The 21,780-nt window shown below is 37.9% G+C and overlaps 1 protein-coding gene across 2 annotated transcripts in view; it reads left to right on the forward strand.

Annotated features, from left to right (window-relative positions):
* NYAP2 (neuronal tyrosine-phosphorylated phosphoinositide-3-kinase adaptor 2) overlaps positions 1-21,780 on the forward strand; it is a 242,919-nt gene that overhangs the window by 131,635 nt on the left and 89,504 nt on the right. For both annotated transcript variants that reach the window (XM_019736641.2, XM_074314124.1), the window contains one exon: positions 13,468-14,553. In XM_019736641.2, coding sequence (XP_019592200.1) covers positions 13,468-14,553 — 1,086 coding nt within the window. The remainder of the gene's footprint in view (positions 1-13,467; positions 14,554-21,780) is intronic.

Below are 21,780 nucleotides of genomic sequence, written 5' to 3' on the forward strand. Positions count from 1 at the left end.
GGGGGCTGCGGTCTGAGAACATAGACCGGACAACCCTAATGCCCTCTCTTCTTACATTTGGGGTTCAGGACTCATGGCATCCTAATGACTTTTCATTATAAAGAAAAGAAAACCTAAGTCTTAAACTGAAAACAAATAATAACCTCTGAGATTGTCAGAACTGTTTGAATAATGAAAGGCTAGGTTTACAAATAGCGCGTGAATTCAGCCACAGTAAGAATGGCTCCCGGCGTGCCTTGCGTGACCCACCACTGGCCTGCCTGTTCAGACCCCCTTGTCTGAAATTACTGTGGATTGAACAGAACTGCCAAATACTATGAGAAAGGAAAGAGCAAAGCTGATCTAAGGCCTTGGGTTCAAAAGTCAAGGCTTACGGTCCCCCACTGTGCAACAATGCTTCAATTTGTCTTGTTTCCAGTGGTCCCTAATAACTCAGACCCAAAGAAGAACAGTGTCTGCTCCTCATGGTTAGTGAGGTTCTGGCCTGGGTCAAGTCTGCTGGCCTGGTGGGACCATTCTCCTCACCTGAATTTAGAGAAAGATACATGGAACTTACATGAAGGGCTTACTCAAGAATTACAGGGACATCAGACCTAAGTACAAATTGCACACACACAAAAGGGAATCCTTTTCCTTTTCCAAACCCACTTTACAGGAGTGGAGGATGCACTCTACAGGGATAATGGAGTTTCTATCATATCCCAAACTGAATCGCATAAATATAAAAAATCCATGTGTCCACCACATACCTATGGCAAAAAAAACTTTAGGATGTTCTCAAGATGAACCACCTCGTCTTTTGGAAATATTCTTTTTCTCTTTTTTACAATATCGTCACACCTTTCCTAAATTTAAGAAGCGCAGAAAACAATCTCCTAAATGTGCATTTTGAAAAACAGGGAGTTTGAATACAAGGTGCGACTCTGTTGGATTTTCTTCATTGCTACACATACGCCGTGACTTACATCCTTCATTTTCGCTTTTGTTTTGAGTTTAATTGCATTTTTAAATTAAAACTCATCCAAGGAAAAATCATATATTTTTTTTCAACTTAATACTGGTAAGAAACTAAGAATGACAGCACTGAAATGGCAAAGTCCAGAAAATTCCAAACCCTATGTAATTTTAAAGGAAAGAATACAGTTTTCAAAATAAATTCACTTACTCTATTATGTGGATATACATAGGATATAAACTTAATAGAAAAGGAAACTGAAATATTGATTTCATAGTTCAGTGAACATAAAATCTATATATATTTAGGCAATCGCTCATTTTACAATTTCCCAGAACCAGTAGGCTTTCTGGCATTGGCACCATTAATTTTTATAGCTCAGTGCTAAATAAATGTAAAGTATGTGTGAAGGCATATGCTCTCATTACATATCTTCCAACGTAGTCAGAGTTTTTTATGACTACTGATAATAATTGATAATGATATTGATTTTACTTTTTAAGCTTTACTTCCTATGACCCAAGCAGTATGCAAATACTTCAGGCATCGTGTCTTTTAAATCCTCAGAATATCCTATGAATAAGTATAATTATACCCATTCAACAGTTGAGTTCACTGAGGCTTAAAGAGGTTAGAGTTCACTTTCCCATGGTTACACAACTACTAAATTGGGATTGGAATTTAGGCTAATCTGACTCATGGAAGAGTATTGGCATTGTTGTTATATGGTTAAAACACACTTAATTATATATTGGTACAACAGATAGCACCATCATCCATAAAGGCAAATTATTCTTTGGCAGTATGGCAACTGGAGTCAGATCACCTGGTTTCAATGCCAGTTTCTACTGCTTAGGCAAGTAATTCAATTTTTCTGTAAATGTAATTTCAATGCCTATAAAATGGGTTTTAGAATACTAACTCATATGAGTATTAACTCCTAAGGATTGAATGAAATAATGTTCCCAAAACACACGACCTGATGCAAAAAAATGCATTTGATTCAGGATAGCTATTATTATTATTATTATTATTATTATTACTATTATTACCATCACTGTATTTCCATTAGAGAAGTTGGTAGCACACATCAACACAACTTCAGTGAAATTGAATGAAATGTTTTATAGCTCTGTAATTTCACGCTGATTGAGATCTGTGATCTCAGATACTTTAAAAGATCACAAACGTTTCTATCATTATATCTCCACCAGGACAGACTTACAAAGGCTAATCCTCAGTAGACTGGATCTATGGCCCAGCAGGGACTCGGCTTCTACAGCACTGACAGCCCGAGGGATGGGGAATGTTCCAGTGGTTAATCGGATTTTTCTCCCAACTTACTTTCCCTTAACATAATACCCTCCTGGGTTGAATCCAAATTAACTGAGCTTCTGTTGCATGCTCAGCATCATGTGTTTTTCCATGGCTACATTTTTTGTTGTCACTTTTTTTTTTTTTTTCCCCCTCAAGACTCAGGAAATGAGCTTATTTATTTGGTAACTTTCTTTCTCTGCAGGTAGTGATGCTACAAGCGATAGCTACTGTGAACTTGTAAAGCTGATAGCTTCAAAATATTTGGGCAAAGAGATAAAGAGTTATAATCAGTGGTTTAATAACTCAGCCATATCTAAGTTTTAAATGTGTATATTGTTTTCCTTGGCTTGGACTTCTTAAGTGTCATTTGATCGACCTCCAGGTAGAGGATATTGGTACAGGGGGGAGAAACATGAGTGTTATAGGTTTGGAGAACCTGTAGTAGTGTAGACATAGTTTTATTTAGGTTCTTTTCCTAAATAAAGCGAGTTTTTAAGATAAACTACTCCTAAAAACTCTAAGTAGATCAACTTTCATTAAAAAGCTTTGGAAATGGAGGGAAGAAGGAAGACAATCTGAAGGAATGCATGAGGAAGATAATTGAAAATTTAATGTCATTATGCATTAGTAGTTTATTGTCCTGTGAACAATTAATGATACATGGTAGTTATTGAACAAATACCCACTGGGAGCAAGTCCCTCTGTTAAGTTTGCTGGGGTTTTTCAAAAAATGAATTGATTCTGCCTTTGGAAAGCTTGTAGTCTTTAGGAGAGGAAGGCTGATAACCAAGGACAAGGTAGGAAATGAAGAATGTGACAAGAAAGAAATAGGTGAAGCACAAATATAAAAGCAAAGAGTGAGGGAAGGGAGGAAGTGGTGACACTTTAATTGAGCCTTAAATCATGGGAAGGTTTTTGTTTATGTAAGGTAGTGGAGGAGCAGAGAAAAATGTCAGAGCAAAGTCTGAATACATACACATCTGAGAAGTGGGGGAAACAGTGGTCGTTTGGAAGCCAAGGGGAAAAAAGAATGGAAATTATGTTTGATGATGATGGAAGATCTAGCATGCTATTATTATATTGATAGTAGTTCTTGACTATGACATAAAGATCCCAGTACAGTGTCTCTTTCATACACAGCAAGGATGAGAGTTTTAAGGTACTTTTGTTTCCTATTTCCACATGTGTGACATTGTTTCAAATGGCCTTGCTTTGTTAAGTTTTCTATCAACAAGGAAGGTTCTTCTTTTTGGGAAATGATTCTTATAACCTCAAAATTCATGGTCTAGGATATTGCTTACAAAGTCATTAGATCTTATATGTTCTAACTTGCAGGATCTAACTTGTGAATTCTGTCTGCCCTGCGTTCCATTGTGTCCCCCACTTGACCTTTCCTTAGTATAAGGGAATTGAAAGAGGACCATTTCAATTTCTCAGTGAAGTTTTCTGGACTTCTGTTTTGGCAAGTGAAATATTTAGCCTCGATTTCTACTGTGGGTAATGTTGAATATTGTTCTATTGAGTCCCTTCTTACCAACACCTTCATTTCTTCCGCCACTGTTATCTTCCCTCTAAGGCCTCCTCATCTTCCTGCCTCGTAGCCCAAATAATGCTTAAGGAAACTGAAATTTATGGGATTGCTCATGACTCCAGTTTCAAGAAACAATGTTTGTCTTTATCACATGAAATGTACTCATGTTTTCTAAACTATTCTAATTCACTTTTTAAAAAATATTGGTTAAAAAAACCTCCAATTTTGTTTTCAACTAATGGGTTGAGATGAGTAATTTAAAAAATAGTGGATCTGATTACAGTCCCTTACTATCTATGTGACAAAAGTGAGTATAAGTCAAAATGTACTCCAGATGTACTGGAGAAGACCTGAAGTCCTAAATGCTGACTCAGAGAATGCAAAGGTCTACCATTTACTGGACAGTAATCAGATATTTACCAAGAATCTGAATTTCTAGTCACTTTACACAGATGATTTAGCAAAGATCAGAACAAACAGGGAATCACTATTTTCATGGGTAATCACTGCTCTCAAGTGGGGAAAATACATACACAAGCATGTAGAAGCTTACATAAAGCAGTTGAGAAACCAACAAGAGAAATATCCAGTGAGAGAGAGGCAGATTGGGTGGCCACGAAAGACTTCGCTAAAGAAGTGACTTTCATGCTAATATGTGATGGCCACAAAGAAGCCAGCTATGTATGGTTCAGGGATGTCAAACCAAATCAGAACTGCATAGTAGTTAAAGTGGAAAAGACAAATTTTGTTTAGGACAATTGCAATAGGGGAAAAAAGACCTCAGTACAGAAATGGCTCAGTTCCAAATATAGCATGGGCAAGTGGGGACTTATAGCCAAGCGGTGGTGAGGGTCAGTCGATAGAAAGTTACTAAAAGGAAACATCAGGAGTATGCAGGGTCCTGGCTGAACCAATCTAATAGAATTCTTGCTGAATATAGACCACCATGATCAGACATCATGTGGGGGACGGTGAAGTATGAAGGTCCTGATCAGATATCGAAGGTGGTCAGGTATAGGTGGTGGGGGGCTTCTGATTAAGTTGACTTAGCAAGGTTATCACTAAGACTGGATTTTACAAGAACGCACACTGATGGGCATACAGGAAGGTTCAGAGGCCCACCTTCTAACGCAATTACATTGGGTGTGAGGATTTCAACATATTAACATGCGACTTTAGGGGTGGGGGTGGGGAACACAAACATTCAGACCATACCAGTATATGAAACCAAATTCCACTTTGCTTGTTTCTAGTGAAAAACATATGCATAATATTTTGAAAGTCAAAATTATTCAAAGGTTTCTTGGTGAACCTGTAGTCAGAAAACGAATCATATATGTAGAGGCGTCAGGCTCTGGTAGCATGGTGGGTGTGTGCCCACAACAGGGTTCTGACAGAGGACGTATCCCCTAGGCACTGCTGTGGGGGCTGCCAAGTTTCTCTCTGTGAGTCTCCTGGTTTTATGTTCCTTGAGGCTGGAAAGCTTTCCTCTAGTTGTTCTTCCTTTACATATGTCAATACCTTCACTCCGATTTCAATCCAGTCTTTTGGACCAGAAAGTATGTACTCTCTTTTTATGTGCTTTCTCAGAATTATCCCTTGGTGATTCAATAATACTCAGAAAGCAATCTTACTTCCTTAATTTCTCTATTCTGGAAAAATGCTTTCTGTTACTTTAGTTCCAGGAAAACAGCAATAGCATCTTCAATGAGTTATCCACAAAAACAGGAAACAAATTTTGTTTTTTGGTTTTTGGTTTTTTTTAGTTATCTATTGCTATGTAATAAACCGACCCAAAATACTATGGCTTAAAGCAGTAACAATGTATTATTTCTTATTCTGTGAGTTGATGTGGATTATATGGGTGGTTCTTCTAATCTAATATGACATTGGTTGTGGTCTCTTATTTGGCTGTATTCAACTGGCAGTTGAGGTGAGTTGGAAGGCCCAAGATGTCTTCATTCACATGTCTGGGCTTTCTTTCTCCACTACATGGCCTCTTCACATGACTAGGCTGAGCTTCTTCATAGCTCGTTGGTCTCAGAAGTCTTACCTGCCAATTGGTTTTTGAGATAGAGGAAATGAAACCTGTCAGTTCTCTTAAGTACAAGACTCAAAGTACACATTCTGTGGGTCAAAGTAAGTCACAAGGCCAGCCCCGATTTAAGGAGAGGAAGAGGGGCTCTACCTATTGATAGGTACAATGCACGTCAGGAGGGATGGAATACAGGATAGCTGTCTTCGAAAACTGTCTACCACAACTTGCCTTCTAGCCACAGTATTTCCAGTGGGCAAAATGCTGTCACCATCTTGCTGAAAGGAGTCCTTGCATTATAACATCAGCTTAAAATCCAGTATTTCATTATATAAATCATGCCTGGGTGCCATGAGACTCCTTGGGTACATTTCTCATATGCAAAGGTGTTTGAACTAAAAGTATAATTTATCTGCCCTACAAAACCTGGCATAGACAGGTATCAGGACCAGGAAAACTGCAGTGTACAGTACTGTTCAAAAAAGTGCCGGCTGGAGGTTGGAGAAGTCACTGGCTTCTTTGTGTATATGAACCCAGTTCTCTCTATTCCAAGGGCAGGAAATAGTGATTCAGTCCCAGTTCTGCTCCCTGGTATGAGTCGTTCTCTGACTTTGCTTTCTGAGCTGTTAGATCTGCTCTCTGAATCAGCCTTTCTTTTCCTTCTTTCATTAGAAATGACCTGTACCTGAGTAGTTTTCCCAGCTCTCTTCCAGCCCTTCATTGTTTGGGGGCCCGAAAGGCTTTTTCAAATTTAAATTTGAACTGTCTCTGTCCCTTTTAGTCAAAGTTGGCAAAGTTCGTTCCTAATCTTTGTGTTTTTCCTATGAATCAAATTATATTCTATTTCATTAGACAAAAGGAACAAATTATTTTGAGTAATGCCCATCTCTTCCTAGGGTTGTAAGATTCTTAAAATCCCTGGGGTTGTTGCCTTAAATCTTACAGAGATCTCAACAAGATCTTTTACAGCCACACCTTTAATTTGATTTTTCCTCCAAGGCCTTTGTTCTGTGGCCATTTTTCACTTTGAAAACCTTTGGCTTCTCAGAGCAGGATTCATGGCAAATCCTGTGTTGGAACTATTTTGTTTCATTTTTTGAGAACTGAAACTCCCTCCTGGGTCCCCCTGCCCCACAATCCCTTATCATACATGGCTAAAACATGCCAACTGGCACTTTCACATTCTTCTAGAACTCTCCTTAGCTAGGTCCACAATTTAATTAGGTACATTTTATATTATCTACATTACACAGTCTTGTCTTTTTTTTTTTTATCAAGTATAGCATACCTCTCTTTTTCTCTATCCTCCAGTAGCAATTTTCTCACCAACTTTTCAGCCTCCCAACAGGTTCCCTACTGTCCTTTCCTCTGCCACCACCCAGTCCCAGAATCAATGAATAAAATTTAGATTTTTCTTATAGCAGAACCGTACTTCTGGTACCTGTTTCAGATGTATATGCTTATATAACAAACTATTCCAACCTTTAGAGATGTAAAAGCAATGATCATATTTGCTCATAATTCTGTGGTCAGAAATTTAGTAGGGCACGGTGTGGATGATGTGTCATCCCCACATCAGAAGTGCCTGCTGTCTCACCTGAGCTGGCTCAAATAGCTGGGAAGTGACTGGGTCAGCTCTACTAGGGTCATATGGCTGGGGTTTTATTTTCATTATTGATTGAGGTTTTAGGTTCTTTTCCCATTGCTATCTTGGGCTTCCTCACAGCATGGTGATCTCAGAGTAGTCAAACTTCTTTCATAGTGCCTGGTTTCCTTTAGGAGAAAGCAATAGCTGCTTTATTTAAAGGTAGAAGAAATAGACCCCGCCTCTTGAGGGATGGAAACGTATGCATATACAGGGAGGAACATAATTGATGGATTCCTTGCTGAAGCCTGTCAACCAGAGGTTTTCTGCTTTAGGATTGTTCAAACATTCCTCAGCATCACCTGTGATAAGAGATATGGGAGACCTAGGAAATATCTATATATTTATAAATAAATAGTTTCAAGAAACAATGTTTGCTTTTATCACATGAAATGTACTCATGTTTTCTAAACTATTCTAATTCACATTCTTAAAAATATTAGTTAAAAAAACTCCAGTTTTGTTTTCAACTAATGGGTTGAGATGAGTAATTTAAAAAATAGTGGTTCTGATTACAGTCCCTTACTATCTATGTGACAAAAGTGAATATAAATCAAAATGTACTCCAGAATAATTTGCCAAACTGGTGCAGCATGACTGCGGCAAAGAAGAGACTATCAAGTCTTTTAGCTTAAGTCCAAACTCTTTCAGTCCCACTCAACTTTAAAACCACAGTGTTGAGCCAGTTCCATGTGTTACACTGTTTCCACCCAAACTTTGATCTGTGTTCTTCGTATATATTGTTGCCAGATTTACAACTCTAAATCCAATCCTTTTTGTACGTTATCACACTTTCTTGGTCCTACTATCATATATTAAAGACATCTGCAACTTCCATCCCTTTATAAACACCTTAATTAAAAGGAAAAAAAGGAACAATTTTGTGATGGTACTGTGGAGCTTGTGACTGTGAAAATAAAAATATTCCTCAAACCTTTGGAATCTTGAGTTGTGAAAAGACAGTTATTGTGAGCACAATTCTACTGAAAGTGGGAAATGTGTCTCTCACCTTCTAGAATCAGCTGGTACCAGTATCAAGCAGTGTGGATCTTATTTCTCTTCACTGGGCTCTCATTTCCCCATTTGAATTGCCTCTTTAAATATGCCTCTGTAACCAGAGCTAAAAGTTATGGTTCCATCACGGTAGCATGGGCTGAGAAGACCTTTTAAAGTGATACCTTATGCCATATACAGTGTAATGACATCAAAATAATGTAATCATAGCCTTTTCCCTTTGTTGCTTTCCTTTGATTTAAAAGGTAAAAACGATTGAATTTACATTATGAGATTTATTTTTTTTTAAGTAGTTGATAAGGAATATATATTTCTCCATCAGTAATACATGGAGTTTTGACTGGATAATGTCTAAGAACCCTTCAAATTCTGGGAGTCTGTGGCTGAAGAGACTTTCTATCAGAGGAAATAATGACCTGTGTTCTGTCTGTTTTTTCACTTCTTGGGTCAAAAACATCCACAGATACTAAAGACCGGTTTTGCATTACACTTCTTTTTGTTTTTAATAAGGAAAAAAAAAATATTTCAGAAGGATAGGTTGACAAGGGACATGGTGGATTTCCAAAATTAACTGTGAAAGACAGATCATCTGGGCATGACTGAAAGCCATGCATAACCTTTGTTCCCAGATATCTCATTTCAAAAATGTCACTTTCTGCTTATTCAATGTTACTGTCATTATACTATTTTAAGTGTTCAAATTTCTGTTATGAGAGCTGAACAGGAATTATTGCTTCTATATTTGGGCTTATTAGAAATAATTTAAAATTCATTCCGAAGCAATAAAAATCACTTTTTATTATGGTTGAATTTGGTTAAATGTTGAAATTTGAAGTGAAAATTTTTTTATTAGCAGTGTTTTAGCATCTAGGTGTATAAATCAACACTATTTTTCAGTAACTTTTAAAGAAATGACTTTATACAGATGAATTTTTCTTTAATTCTTAATTTCCTAGAGTGAGGTTAAAATACAATTAATTATGTGACAATGTTGCTTAAAATTTAAAACTTTGCTTTTTATGGGTAAACTTAAAAACAAAACAAAAAACATGACAGTTGAAACAAATTTTTATTGCTCCATAAATTATTTACTCAACACATGGACTAAGATATTGACAAATGGAGAGAAAAAAATCAATTTATTAGAAAATAAATTGTTTCCTTCTCTGATTTTCCAGAGAGATTGCAAGGAAGGTATGAAATGGGATCCTGATAATGCCTAGGAAAAAAGTCTCCCAATATTGAAGGAATGAATCTGTTTATTCATTCCAATCATCTGTAATTAACACTTTACTCTCTAACTAAGCCTTAATACTCTCCTTTCAAATTTGGATCAATACAAAGGAAGAGGACCAGGAAGCAAAGTGTGCTTGGATTATGAGTCTGCCTGCATTAGTCTCTTTTCTCCATGCAGGAAAGGGTAGAGGGTAGAAACTTGCCCAGATAAGGAAGGATTCCCTGAGCAAGGCCGGCTGGAGAATTGCTTCACTGGTGGGCAGCGAAACAGAGTGGAGCAAGGAGTCAACGTGCCAAAGCTTATGACAACAGCAAACAAAACACATCCAGAAAGTGGGGCGGAATCAAATGGCACGTGCCTTGGCACAGTTGCGAAGTTGGAGAGTCTGATTGAGAAGAAAAACAATAGCAATAGGCCAAGTGGTCTGCAGGTGCTTCTGGGTGGATACCTGGAAAGAGCATCTCTATATTTAGCTGTAATATGCTCTCTGTGACATGGTTTCAGAGTATAAGGGGACATAGGGTAGAGGCAGGTGAAAATTAAATTTAAAAGACTTGGAAAGAGTTGTATTAATTCTTAAAATAATAAAGCTGGTTAAAGTACTCCGATGCCAGGGGAAGAAATTAAAGTGGGTGTGCATTATTCAGCTATCCAGGGTATTTATCAAGGGCTCAATAAATAAACCGTTATCTGAGTCAGCTTGGACTGCCATAACAAAATACAATAGACTGTGTGGCTTAAACAGTGAACATCTATTTTCTCACAGTTTTTTGAGGCCAAGAGTCCAAGATAAGGTGACAACAACAGTTGTTTCTGGTGAGAACTCTTCCTGGCTTGTAGATGGCCGCCTTCTCCCTATGTCCTCACAGGGTAGAGAGAATGAGAGAGCAAACACTCTCCCTGGTGTCTATTCTTATAAGGACCCTAATCCCATCCATTATGAGGGCCTAACCCTCATGACTTCATCTAAATCTAATTATCTCCCAAAGACCCCATCTCCAAATACTATCATATTGGGCAGCTAGGACTTCAACATTGAATTTTGGGGGAATACAATTCAGTGCATAGCAATGGTCAGTTTTGGTTATCTCAGAATCACCATAAGAGTTACATATTGTATTTTATTTCCCTTTGTCAGACAGCACCTATACTTGGTTTGACATTGAAATTGTCTTCACAATACAAATGGATTCTCTAAACTCCTTCTTAGTGAGTAATTGCTCTACCTTAATTCTAACTACATTGTGTTCTAGAATAAAACCTTTTCTTTCTTCAATCATTTCATAGATCTGAAGGGCCTTCACTTATTTTCTGTTTCTCTCAGCAAACAAAATGGGTGTCGTATTCTCAGAGGTTGGCTGCAACCCAAGCATCGATCTTGCTCATTCCAAAGGCTGCCTTCTGATCTACCTGAGAAGAGGGATGTTGGCTCCAGGGTTGTTCAGAAGGCTGCTACTTTCCTGAGTATCATGTCCCTCCCAGCTCTACCCACTGACCCCTCACTGCCTTGGAATCTGGGCTATGGTCTCTCCTCATGCTGGGCTGCTATGTATGCTTGGGGTCAGTGGATTCTTGAATTCTGCCTGTCCTGTTATTTCTCTCCATACACCTACCCAAGTCTAAGTTGGAATATCAGACTTTAGTGAAGGGTCAAAAAAACAAAAGTGAATTATAATTTAGGAGGAAGACAAATGAAAATCTTATCCTAAGAATGATTTTTTCCATACAATGAAGTCATCCATCACATGGACACACATTAATTCCTAGCTTTAGGTTAATCTTCCACTCACAGAGCACCTCACTGTTCAGACTTCTATCCTCTAAGGATTTCCCCAACCTCATACCATTCAACTCCTAGAACCCAGTAGTCGGAGGCAAATATTTTCCTAGAGCATAAGTTATTCAGCCTAGAATGATATGTGGAGGTGAAGGATGGAAGGAAACAAGGCTCAGAAGAGTAGTGGGGGTGGACTTTTGTTCTAAATCCTCATTCTTTCCAAGTATCTCTAGTACTAAGTCAGCCTTATTCAATGATGTATAATTTTACTTTATTTGGGCTCAGATTTTTGTATATAACTTGATGATTTATTTAAATTGTGAAAATGAGCATACACAGTACATTTCCAAACCAGTGAAATTTAAACCAGTAGGAGATAGAGGAGCTATTGGTCACTTTGGGTCCCTTGTAAATAATTGTCTGGGTGTTTTTCACCCCATTATGTCTAGGCTTTTTGCTTTGGGCACTAAAAGACTCCACTGCTATACTCCCTGGAAAAGGATGTGTAGTTTTTCCTTATATGAGTTAAAGAAAACGTCTAGATGCATTAAGAACCTTGCCTTCAAAAACCTGTTTGATGTCGTGAGTAAAATCAACACAGTGGAGCAGAATATTTGAAAGCAGAAATGACCTAGAAAAGTGAGAGGCATAGCCACTGCTAGAATATTTGATTGGTTCCCTTTCTCTGAAGACAGGGCTGATGAGTCGAGCAGCTGCCTAACTAATCCTGTGTCTCCTTTAGTAAGTTTTAGAGAATCTCCTGTGTTGTGCTGGTTGATAAAAATAAAGGTGATTTCAGGTGTTTCCTGATTTGTGTCTTGAGATCCTCCTCCCTGAAGGCTGCAGACTCTAGAGAAGTCTGTTATTTTCTCATAGTTTTACACCTATAAGCTATACTGTCAATTTGCATTATATGCTACCATTTACCACAAACAACTGCGTTCTGCCACATACTAATAATCATTGTACTCATATATCAACACAATGAGATAATGAGATAATAACAAGACTCCGGTAACTTCCCTGTATGCTAAACAATTGACTTCAATCACAGACGTGTTGCCAGCCTGTGCCACCCTACTGTATGGTGTCAGTTTATGTTCCTTCACAAAGGGGGCTTCCAGCATGCTGTGGGATGCGCTCATATGCATATCTGTTGTCAGTTTCCAGAAGTTATTTTTAAAGCTTATGCATTGTTCTCTGCTAAAACTCTTGAGGGGATTCTGATGGGTCAGTACAACATATCTAATAAATTCATTCCAAGACAGCATTTGGGTTATCATAAGAGATCTTATGAACAAAAACAGACAAATACACCATGCTCAACAATACCTGGAGATCTGGAGATTAACTTGTCTAGACTCATAAGATTTTCACATCAATTTCCCCTGAAGTGTCAGACCCATCTCTATAGAGGTTATTTATCTGAACCAAGGCAAAGAGTAAGTCTAGCGGGCCCGGGCAATTGTATCCTAAATGAAAGCAAGTTGTGAGCATGTGCAACAGCCACCTCATTGAAAGGGCTCAGACCCCATGGTGTATTTGTGACCATCTGCACTAACAGAAATTCTAGATTTTTTTCCCCCCGATTCTTGGAGATTAATCTTTATGAAATTTGTGATTGTTTTTATCCAACATGTTTCATCTGAAGTTTTCTATTTAGCAATTCTAAGGCAGAGGAATGAATAGTCCTGGTATTAATGTATTTACTAGTGTTGGATTATAAATATTAGTTTGAAGATAAATATTACTGTAGTTCTGTCGTCAGGTTTCTCTAAATATGGGAAATGCTTGATTTTTGTTGTTGCTTGACTTTTAGTCTAAGCCCCAAAATAGAAATGAAGCAGACTTCCACTGCCATCAAAAGTTTACAATAGTAAACCCCAGTGCAAATTATTTTTGACAACTTTCCTATCATATTCATCAATTTTACTTTTTTTCTTCTTCTTCTTTTAGTATCCGCCAAACCTAGACCCCACAGTGACGAATATTCAAAGAAGATCCCTCCCCCGAAACCAAAACGCAACCCGAACACTCAGCTCAGCACATCGTTTGATGAAACGTACATCAAAAAGCACGGGCCCAGGAGGACGTCGCTCACGCGTGACTCCTCCCTCTCGCAGGTCAGCAGCCCCGCAGGGGACACGGAGGAGGAGGAACCCGTGTACATCGAGATGGTGGGGAACATTCTCAGAGACTTCAGGAAAGAGGATGACGACCAGAGCGAGGCCGTCTATGAGGAAATGAAATACCCCATTTTTGACGACTTAGGCCAGGACTCCAAATGTGACTTTGACCATCACAGTTGTTCTTCGCAGTGTGCTACTCCCACCGTGCCTGACGTGGACTTCGCCAAGTCCTCAGTGCCATGTACTCCAAAGGGTTTGCTTTGTGACATCCCCCCGCCCTTCCCCAACCTGCTTTCTCACAGACCCCCGCTGCTGGTGTTCCCACCAGCCCCTGTGCAGTGCTCCCCCAATTCCGATGAGTCCCCACTCACCCCGTTGGAGGTCACAAAGCTTCCTGTGCTGGAAAACGTGTCTTACATGAAACAGCAGGCCGGAGCCTCTCCATCCTCACTGCCCTCCGGCCATCCTAAACTGGAGAAGGACCAGAGCGGACCCCTAGGACCTGCTTCTGCTGTTTCTGTGCTCTCCTCGTCCCCTCCTCCGCCTTCCACTTTGTACCGAACGCAGTCCCCCCATGGCTACCCGAAAAGTCACTCGGCCTCCCCATCGCCTGTGAGCATGGGGAGGTCCCTGACGCCCCTCAGCCTCAAAAGGCCTCCCCCCTACGACGCTGTGCATTCAGGCAGCCTCTCGAGGAGCTCTCCATCAGTGCCTCATTCGACCAGCCGGCCAGTGTCACAGGACGGGGGCAAGATGGTCAGTGCTTCGGCGAACACCTACGGGGCGGCCCCGAGCGGCTCCCGGTCCCGGACGCCCACGAGCCCTCTGGAAGAACTCACCAGCCTCTTTACCTCTGGACGAAGCCTGCTGAGGAAGTCGTCCAGCGGCCGCCGGTCTAAAGAACCTGCAGAGAGTAAGTGTGCAGATTGTACATGAGTCACACGGTTAGTTCATGACAGAATGAAACGAAGCTCTTTATGTGCTGGTACGGCACGTATGTGGTGCATGATCTTTAGTCCTTTTAGTTGAAATCTCACAAGGGGTTATTTTTCTTTTGCCATGCTGAAGCAAAGAGTGTGTTAAAAACAACAACAAAACAAAACAAACAAAAAAACAAAAACAAACAAAAACAAACAAAAAAACATAAAAAGTGGCAATCATCACAATGTAACGTACCCATTTAAAAAGAACAATTTATTTTTTTTTTTAAGTAAAATGCAAAATCTAAATTCTTACAGCTACTCTGGAAAGTCTAAGAAGACAGATCACTATGAAATTTTTAGGTAACTATCTTAGTTTGGGGGCGATTTATATTCAAACATGGAGTTGATAAATGTTAAAATTTTTCTTTATCTTATATGAAAAGCCGGTTTGAGCAAATCTGTATTCGAAAACCTTTGCTAGAAAGATAGCAATTTGGGTGGAATTTAGTAGTTTTTATTTTTTTAACATAATGAGTGATTCTCTCTGCATACTTTATGTTGTTATATTCTCACCTTCATTCTAAACTAGTATAAGCTCATTGTTTTCCTTTTCAGAGCCATAGTAATTAGCATCTCATTCCTATGGTACTCTTCCTAGATCCATGGATATATAAATTAGGGAAACATCACTACGTGATATATGGGTAGTGAACATTATATTTGCCACTGAATTTCAAAGACCAGTAAATATCTTCATCTGAATGGCTAATCCTTTTGTGAGCCCCATGTCACTCCATTAGTATATACAGTAAAGTCAAAACAGATTCCAGTTTTCTCGATGTCCATTTCATTAAATTATACTACTTTCCCTTTTAGAAAATGCCTCAGGCACCTAAGCTGATCATTAATCATTTACATCTCAAATGATCCCACCACAGAATTTTGTTATCTATTCATAGTCACACTGAGGACTTTTCTTAAAGGTCAAAATATCCTTAATACTTTTTATGATGAAGATGATGATGACATTCCTTAGATAATTAATAGTCATTGGTAGTTATAAGACACTTATCTTGTCTGTTTTTTTCTTTATCCAGAGAGATTAATGAAAGCATGAGCTGTTTACATAATCCCCTCCGAAAAATTTTATTTACCTGACTAAAAGGCAATGATTTGTAACATATTAGACAAGTCTGTAGTTAAATACACACAGAAATGCATAGATTAAACTATTTTTTAAATTTTAAAAATTGAATTGAAAATTAGGAACAACCTATTTCTAGAATGGTAGAATAGTGGTTCTCAGCTGGGGCGATCTTTGCCCCCAGGGACCTTTGGCACATGTCTGGAGACAATTTTTGTTGTCACAACTGGAGGTGCTACTGACATCCAGTGAGTAGAGGCGAGGGATGCTGATTAACAGCCTATGGTGCACAGGACAACCCACCAAAAAGAAAAAAGAAAAAAAAAAGGATTATCTAGTCCATAATGTCAATAGTGTCAAGTTTGGCAAACCCTGATTTATATTTATTAAAATTAAAACTTTCTTCTAGATGACTGATTTGGTTTAAATACAGATAACATAACGTTTCTGGAATAAGACGGAAAAAAATATTTTTTCCATAAGAAAAAAAAATTAACTTTCAAATACGTAATCATGAAATTAATAGAAGTTTCATCCTAGAATTGCGGAAATTATTGAATTTTCTCTTTACCTACCATTTTCTTTGGAGCAGCCTTAACAGCTCCAGCTGGCAGCTATACCAATTAACTAGAAAAAGTATATGTAAAAGAAATGATTAACTAATGAAGTTATTTCAGGAAAAATCCATCTGTTAGAATCAGTCTATGTGCTATATATCACAGACTTCTCCATTCGACTCCAAAACGAGCTTTGTGAACTTCTAAAACAAAGCTTGTGCATGGAAAAGTATTCAGACTCCTTATAGCTTTTAAGGATCCAAGGACTGAATCCCTGCCCTTGTGCTATTAACCATGTATCAACTCTTTTGACAAAGGGCATGCCCTGAGTTACATTATCTTCAGTATTTTACTTTACATAGATAGAAGGGAGGAAAAATGCAGTTATAAATGAATAATCTAATGCTATTTACTTTTGACCTTGGAAGAAAATAGGAAGACACGTTCAGATGCTAACAAAATGACAAGGGCTCTCAGAATCTTTCTGTAATCCAAAAAGCAGATCCACAATCGTTGATAATTGAGAGTTAACCTATAATTACTGTTACAGTGCTCTCAGTGATACAACTTTTGCCAGATAGGATTTGTAGACACCTGCTGATACCACAGGGACAGAATAAATAGTGTAACATGAAGGAGTGTAACATTCATGATTCCTGAGTCTCAAGTGGTATTTTTTTTTATATTTCAGAAATAAAAATAAGACTGATATTTCTAGTCTCCATAACCCTCTGGCTTTACTGGAAATGTCAGTTTTTATAATTTTCTGGTATTCAATTTAAAGCACATATAATCTTTCTGTTTTAATTTAAAAGTATATGACGAATAAAATGTATGCCTTCAAGTCTTATTTTTAATAATCTATGAAAGGTACACCTTATTTAATAATTTTATATATTAAAGGCTTTCAATTCTTGACGGGGATTGGGCAGAGGAAAGAGAAAAAATAAGACAATAGTGGGAGACTAAAAATCAATTTCATTTCACTTTACAATTTTCTAAATATGGGCTTCACATTAATTCTTCTAGGAAGCATATTTTTGCCCTATTTGAGGGGACATTGTAATGTTGTTTAACTATATTTGAGGACACTCGATAGTCTCTATAACTATAATAATTTTTATTTGAATTGGTTATTATCAATATGTTTTTAAATTTGTGCAGAGATATGGAGGATCTGAGGTATATAAGAAGTGATTAATTTGTATTTTATTGCTATACATTGTGTTTATATGAGAAATAGGTGAAGTACAAATAGGTTTTATGTTAAATTTGGAGACTCCAATGATAATTTTCTATCATTTTTATCTTCTTTTACATGATCTTATTTTACATATTATTTGATTTGAATTTTTAGAACACCTAGGTCATGAATGAGAAATTTTGTTTTAATAAATCAAGAGCCATAAATCATAGAAAGTAATAGCCAGAAGCAAGTGAGAAAAAAAGAAACTCTCTTTTTACCCCCTAAAAAGAAATATTTTAAAAAGAAAGGTTTGGCCTAGTTTTAATATAAATGCCTGAATGAAAGTTCATATGAAAAAGCACAAGGCATTGTGAAGCATATAATTATATGTTATAATATACTCGAGTAAGAGAGAAAAGGTATAAGTGGAGAGATGTAAATAGAAAATTTAAGGGAAAAATAGCAAAATAAAACAGAAAAGAGAAGACACTAATGAAGAAACTAAAGCACCAAGAAAGCTACAAAAGAAATGCACACCTAGGGTGGGATGGACATGTCCACAAATACAGGTGCCGACACATGAAGTACATATGAAGGTACAAATAGAGAACCACAGAAGGAGCACACATGGGTCTAAAGAAGGAGCAAAGAAAGAAAAACAAGACAGGCCCATTTACCTGGTGGTGTTACTGTTTTTAGAATGGTGGGCTGGCATTGCCAAAGAGCTCCATCATATTTGACAAGATGCCACATTAGTAGAGATATACAATTTTCTCCTGTTAAATTTCATGTTTTAGCCTTTGAAAACACTCCAATTACTATTTTTGTTTCAATTATAGTTGACATTCAGTATTACTTCATGTTGGTTTCAGGCATACAGCATAATGGTTAGACATTTTTGTAATTTGCAAAGTGATCCCCCTGGATTAGTCTAGTACCCACCTGGCACTGTACGTTGTTATTACAGTATTATTGACCGTATTCCCTGTGCAGTGCTTTATATCCTCTTGACTATTTCGTAATTACCAATTTGTCCTTCTTAATTCTTTCACCATTTTTACCCCACCCCCTCAGTCCCTCCCATCTGGCAAGCATTAGTTCTCTACGAGTCTGTTTCTGTTTTGTTTGTTCATTTATTTTGTTCTTTATATTCCACACATAAGTGAGATAATATGGTATTTGTCTTTCTCTGTTTGACTTATTTCACTCAGCATAATACCTTTCAGGTCCATCCATGATGTGAATGGTTAATTCATTTTTATGTCTGAGTAATATTCCATTATATGTATGCACTGCATCCTTTTTATCCAGTAATTTATTGATGGGCACTTAGGTTGATTCCATATCTTGGCTATTGTGAATAGTGCTGCAGTGAACATAGGGGTGCGTGTATTTTTTCAAATTAGTGTTTTGGATTTCTTCAGAGAAATACCCAGAAGTGGATTTGCTGGGTCATATGGTAGTTCTATTTTTATATTTTTTGTGGAACCTCTATAATGTTTTTAACAGTGGCTGCACAAAAGAAAAATAAAGAAATAGGACTACATCAAACTAAGCAGTTCTTGGACAGCAAAGGAAACCATCAAAAAATGAAAAAAAAATCCTACTGAATAGAAGATATTCATAATGATATATTTGATAAAGGGTTAATATCCAAAATTTATAAAGAAGTCATACAACTCAACACCATGAAAACTAACAATCCAATTAAAAAATGAGCATAGGACCTGGATAGACGTTTCTCCAGAGAGGACATACAGTTGGCCAACATACATATGAGAAAATGCTCAATGATACTCATCACCAGAAAAATGCAAATTAAAACCACAATGAGATACCACCTCACAATTTACTCTTAGAGGTGATATTTTTATCATCATAGATACAAAAATTGGTCCTATAGCTCTGATGAAATAAAGCTGGGAATCAGATGTGACCTTGGCCTTTCCATTCACTTTCTTAACAAGCAAAGAACAGCAACAATAACAAAAAAACCCACAGAAACAATAACCCAAAACAAACATGCAGACAAACAAAACAGAACCAAAAAATTACCTCCATGCACCCCACACACACACACATACACACACACAAACACATGCTTCTTTCTTCGTTTTTAAGTCACTCGAAGTCAAGTGATGATTAAAATATTAGGTATTGCTAGTGAAGCCACTGACCCAACTTACTCTTTACTTTAAAAAAAGAATGATTTTGGAAGGAAATCTTTAAAATATATGTTTGTATTTATTATTATCCCACGATTTGGAGAAAAAAAAGGAAGGGTATACTAACATAATGTAGCCATCTTAATGATTCAGGGTTATTCTTGTGACCATTACTGTGTACCTACTATGTGTCAAGCAAGGTGATGTGAACAGGGGAGGCTTCAAATAGTGGTGGTTCTTATTACCCCCGGTCATTTGTAATAGCAGTGATACAATATTGACAGCTTAATTAATATATTACTGGAATGTCCTAGGGGTTGTTGAAGGTTGTAGAGCTGACTAGCTCTCTACTGCTGTATCATTTAAATTCACTTAAATTCGTATGTCTGTTTCTTGTGGTTTTCTTGTCTCCACCCTTTTTTCAGATGGTTTCATTAATGTATATAGCCTTGTTTCCCCTCCCCAGCCTTTCCTAGCTTCCTTTCAGTCTTTTCTTCATTGTATTATTACACCATTAATCAGTTGCAGACCAAGAAACCAAATACCTGAACTTGTCTGACTGTACTCTCATCTAATTTAATTCAAATGTAGGGACTCTGTGACCTTTCCTTTCAAAGGCCACTTTAACCCATTTGCTAAGTCTTCAATGACATTCTTGGATTCATATGTGAGATGGTCAAGAATATCAACTTTCCAAGAACTAAGCTGTCTTGAAAATCGTGGTGTGAATGTTCATTTATTTTAGGAGAACCTACCCATTTTTTTCTCTTATTTAAAGTATTATTTTTCAGTAAAATTTAGCAAACAAAATAATTAAGGGCTTCATCTTCCCTTTTTTTTTATTCCTGTGAAAGCAGGGACTGACAAAGAGTGGGTAGGACACGTGTAGGTATAGTTGTCCCTCGGTGACCATGGGAGATTGTTTCTAGAATCCCCCTCGGATGCCCAAATCCAAGAATGCTTAAGCCCTTTATATAAAATGGCAGAGTATTTACACATAACCTACACCCATCTTCCCGTATACTTTAAATCATCTCATGATTACTTATAATACCTAATACAATGTAAATGCTATGGAAATCATTATCATAATGTCTTGTTTAGGGAATAATAACAAAAAAATAAAAGTCAGTACATGTTCAGTACAGACACACCCATCATAGGCCTTATTGCATAGTAAAGATATCAGCAATGATACAACATATCTTTTCTGCATAGTTTTGAATCTGTGGATGGGGAACCTGTGGATACAGAGGGCTGATTGTAGAATTGAGAAGCCAAAGAGAAGGATAGAGAATAGAGTCCACAACTCCAGATTGCTCCTTTGCTGTGGAGAATAGTGAGTCCTAGGCCTGTGACTGCCCACCTGAGAGCATGCTGACTCTGGGCAGGACGTCTGTGTGCATGGTGACAGGGAGCCACCTGGACAGAGCTCTGCAGGCTGGATCTGGAACCTCTGGAACTCTTCAGAGTTTTCAAAGGCATTTGGGACTTGAGCTACACACAGAACACCTGGAGATATTCCAGTGGATCTCATGAGGAGGATTCCAGAAGGCCTGACGCGACCAAGGCCTGTCGGCTCTGTTAAACATCTTAAATAAGGACATGACCCATGTTAGACCCCACCATATGCTACTCAGTAGCCTCCCTGCTCAGAGTCCCACACTGTAGTTTCAGGCTGGTATCTGCCTTAGCCAACTTCCTTCTGCCATGCAGAAGAAAAATGGAGCTAAGACCTGGGTTATGACAATGCTCCTAGGCAAGGACCGTGGGGCTGTGCTCAGGTTCCAGAGAAAGTCCTTGGGTCATTCAAAGCTCAGGAGGCAAAGGACATTGAAAGCTTAAGCAAGTGGTCCAAGCACCTCCTATGTCATATTCACTTTGATGTTAAAAATAGAGATTCTTGGGCCTTATCACTGACCATTCAGTGAGAAATTATGGGGGTTAGGCCTGGGATGTTGACTGTTTAATAAGAACCCCAGTGATATTTATGCCTCCTATCACCAATAACTGCGGGACGTATGACTAAATATTAGAAATACCATTTACCTGTATATAAGAGAAACTTATAATATTGCTTTTATCTAACAAAGTCAAAAATAGAAATTATATAAAAGAAAGCGAGAGGAGAGAAAGTAAAATACAGAGAGCTTGAAATGAGTGAA

The sequence above is a fragment of the Rhinolophus sinicus genome, linkage group LG01 (genome assembly GCF_036562045.2).
Source record: "Rhinolophus sinicus isolate RSC01 linkage group LG01, ASM3656204v1, whole genome shotgun sequence".
NCBI lineage: Eukaryota > Metazoa > Chordata > Mammalia > Chiroptera > Rhinolophidae > Rhinolophus > Rhinolophus sinicus.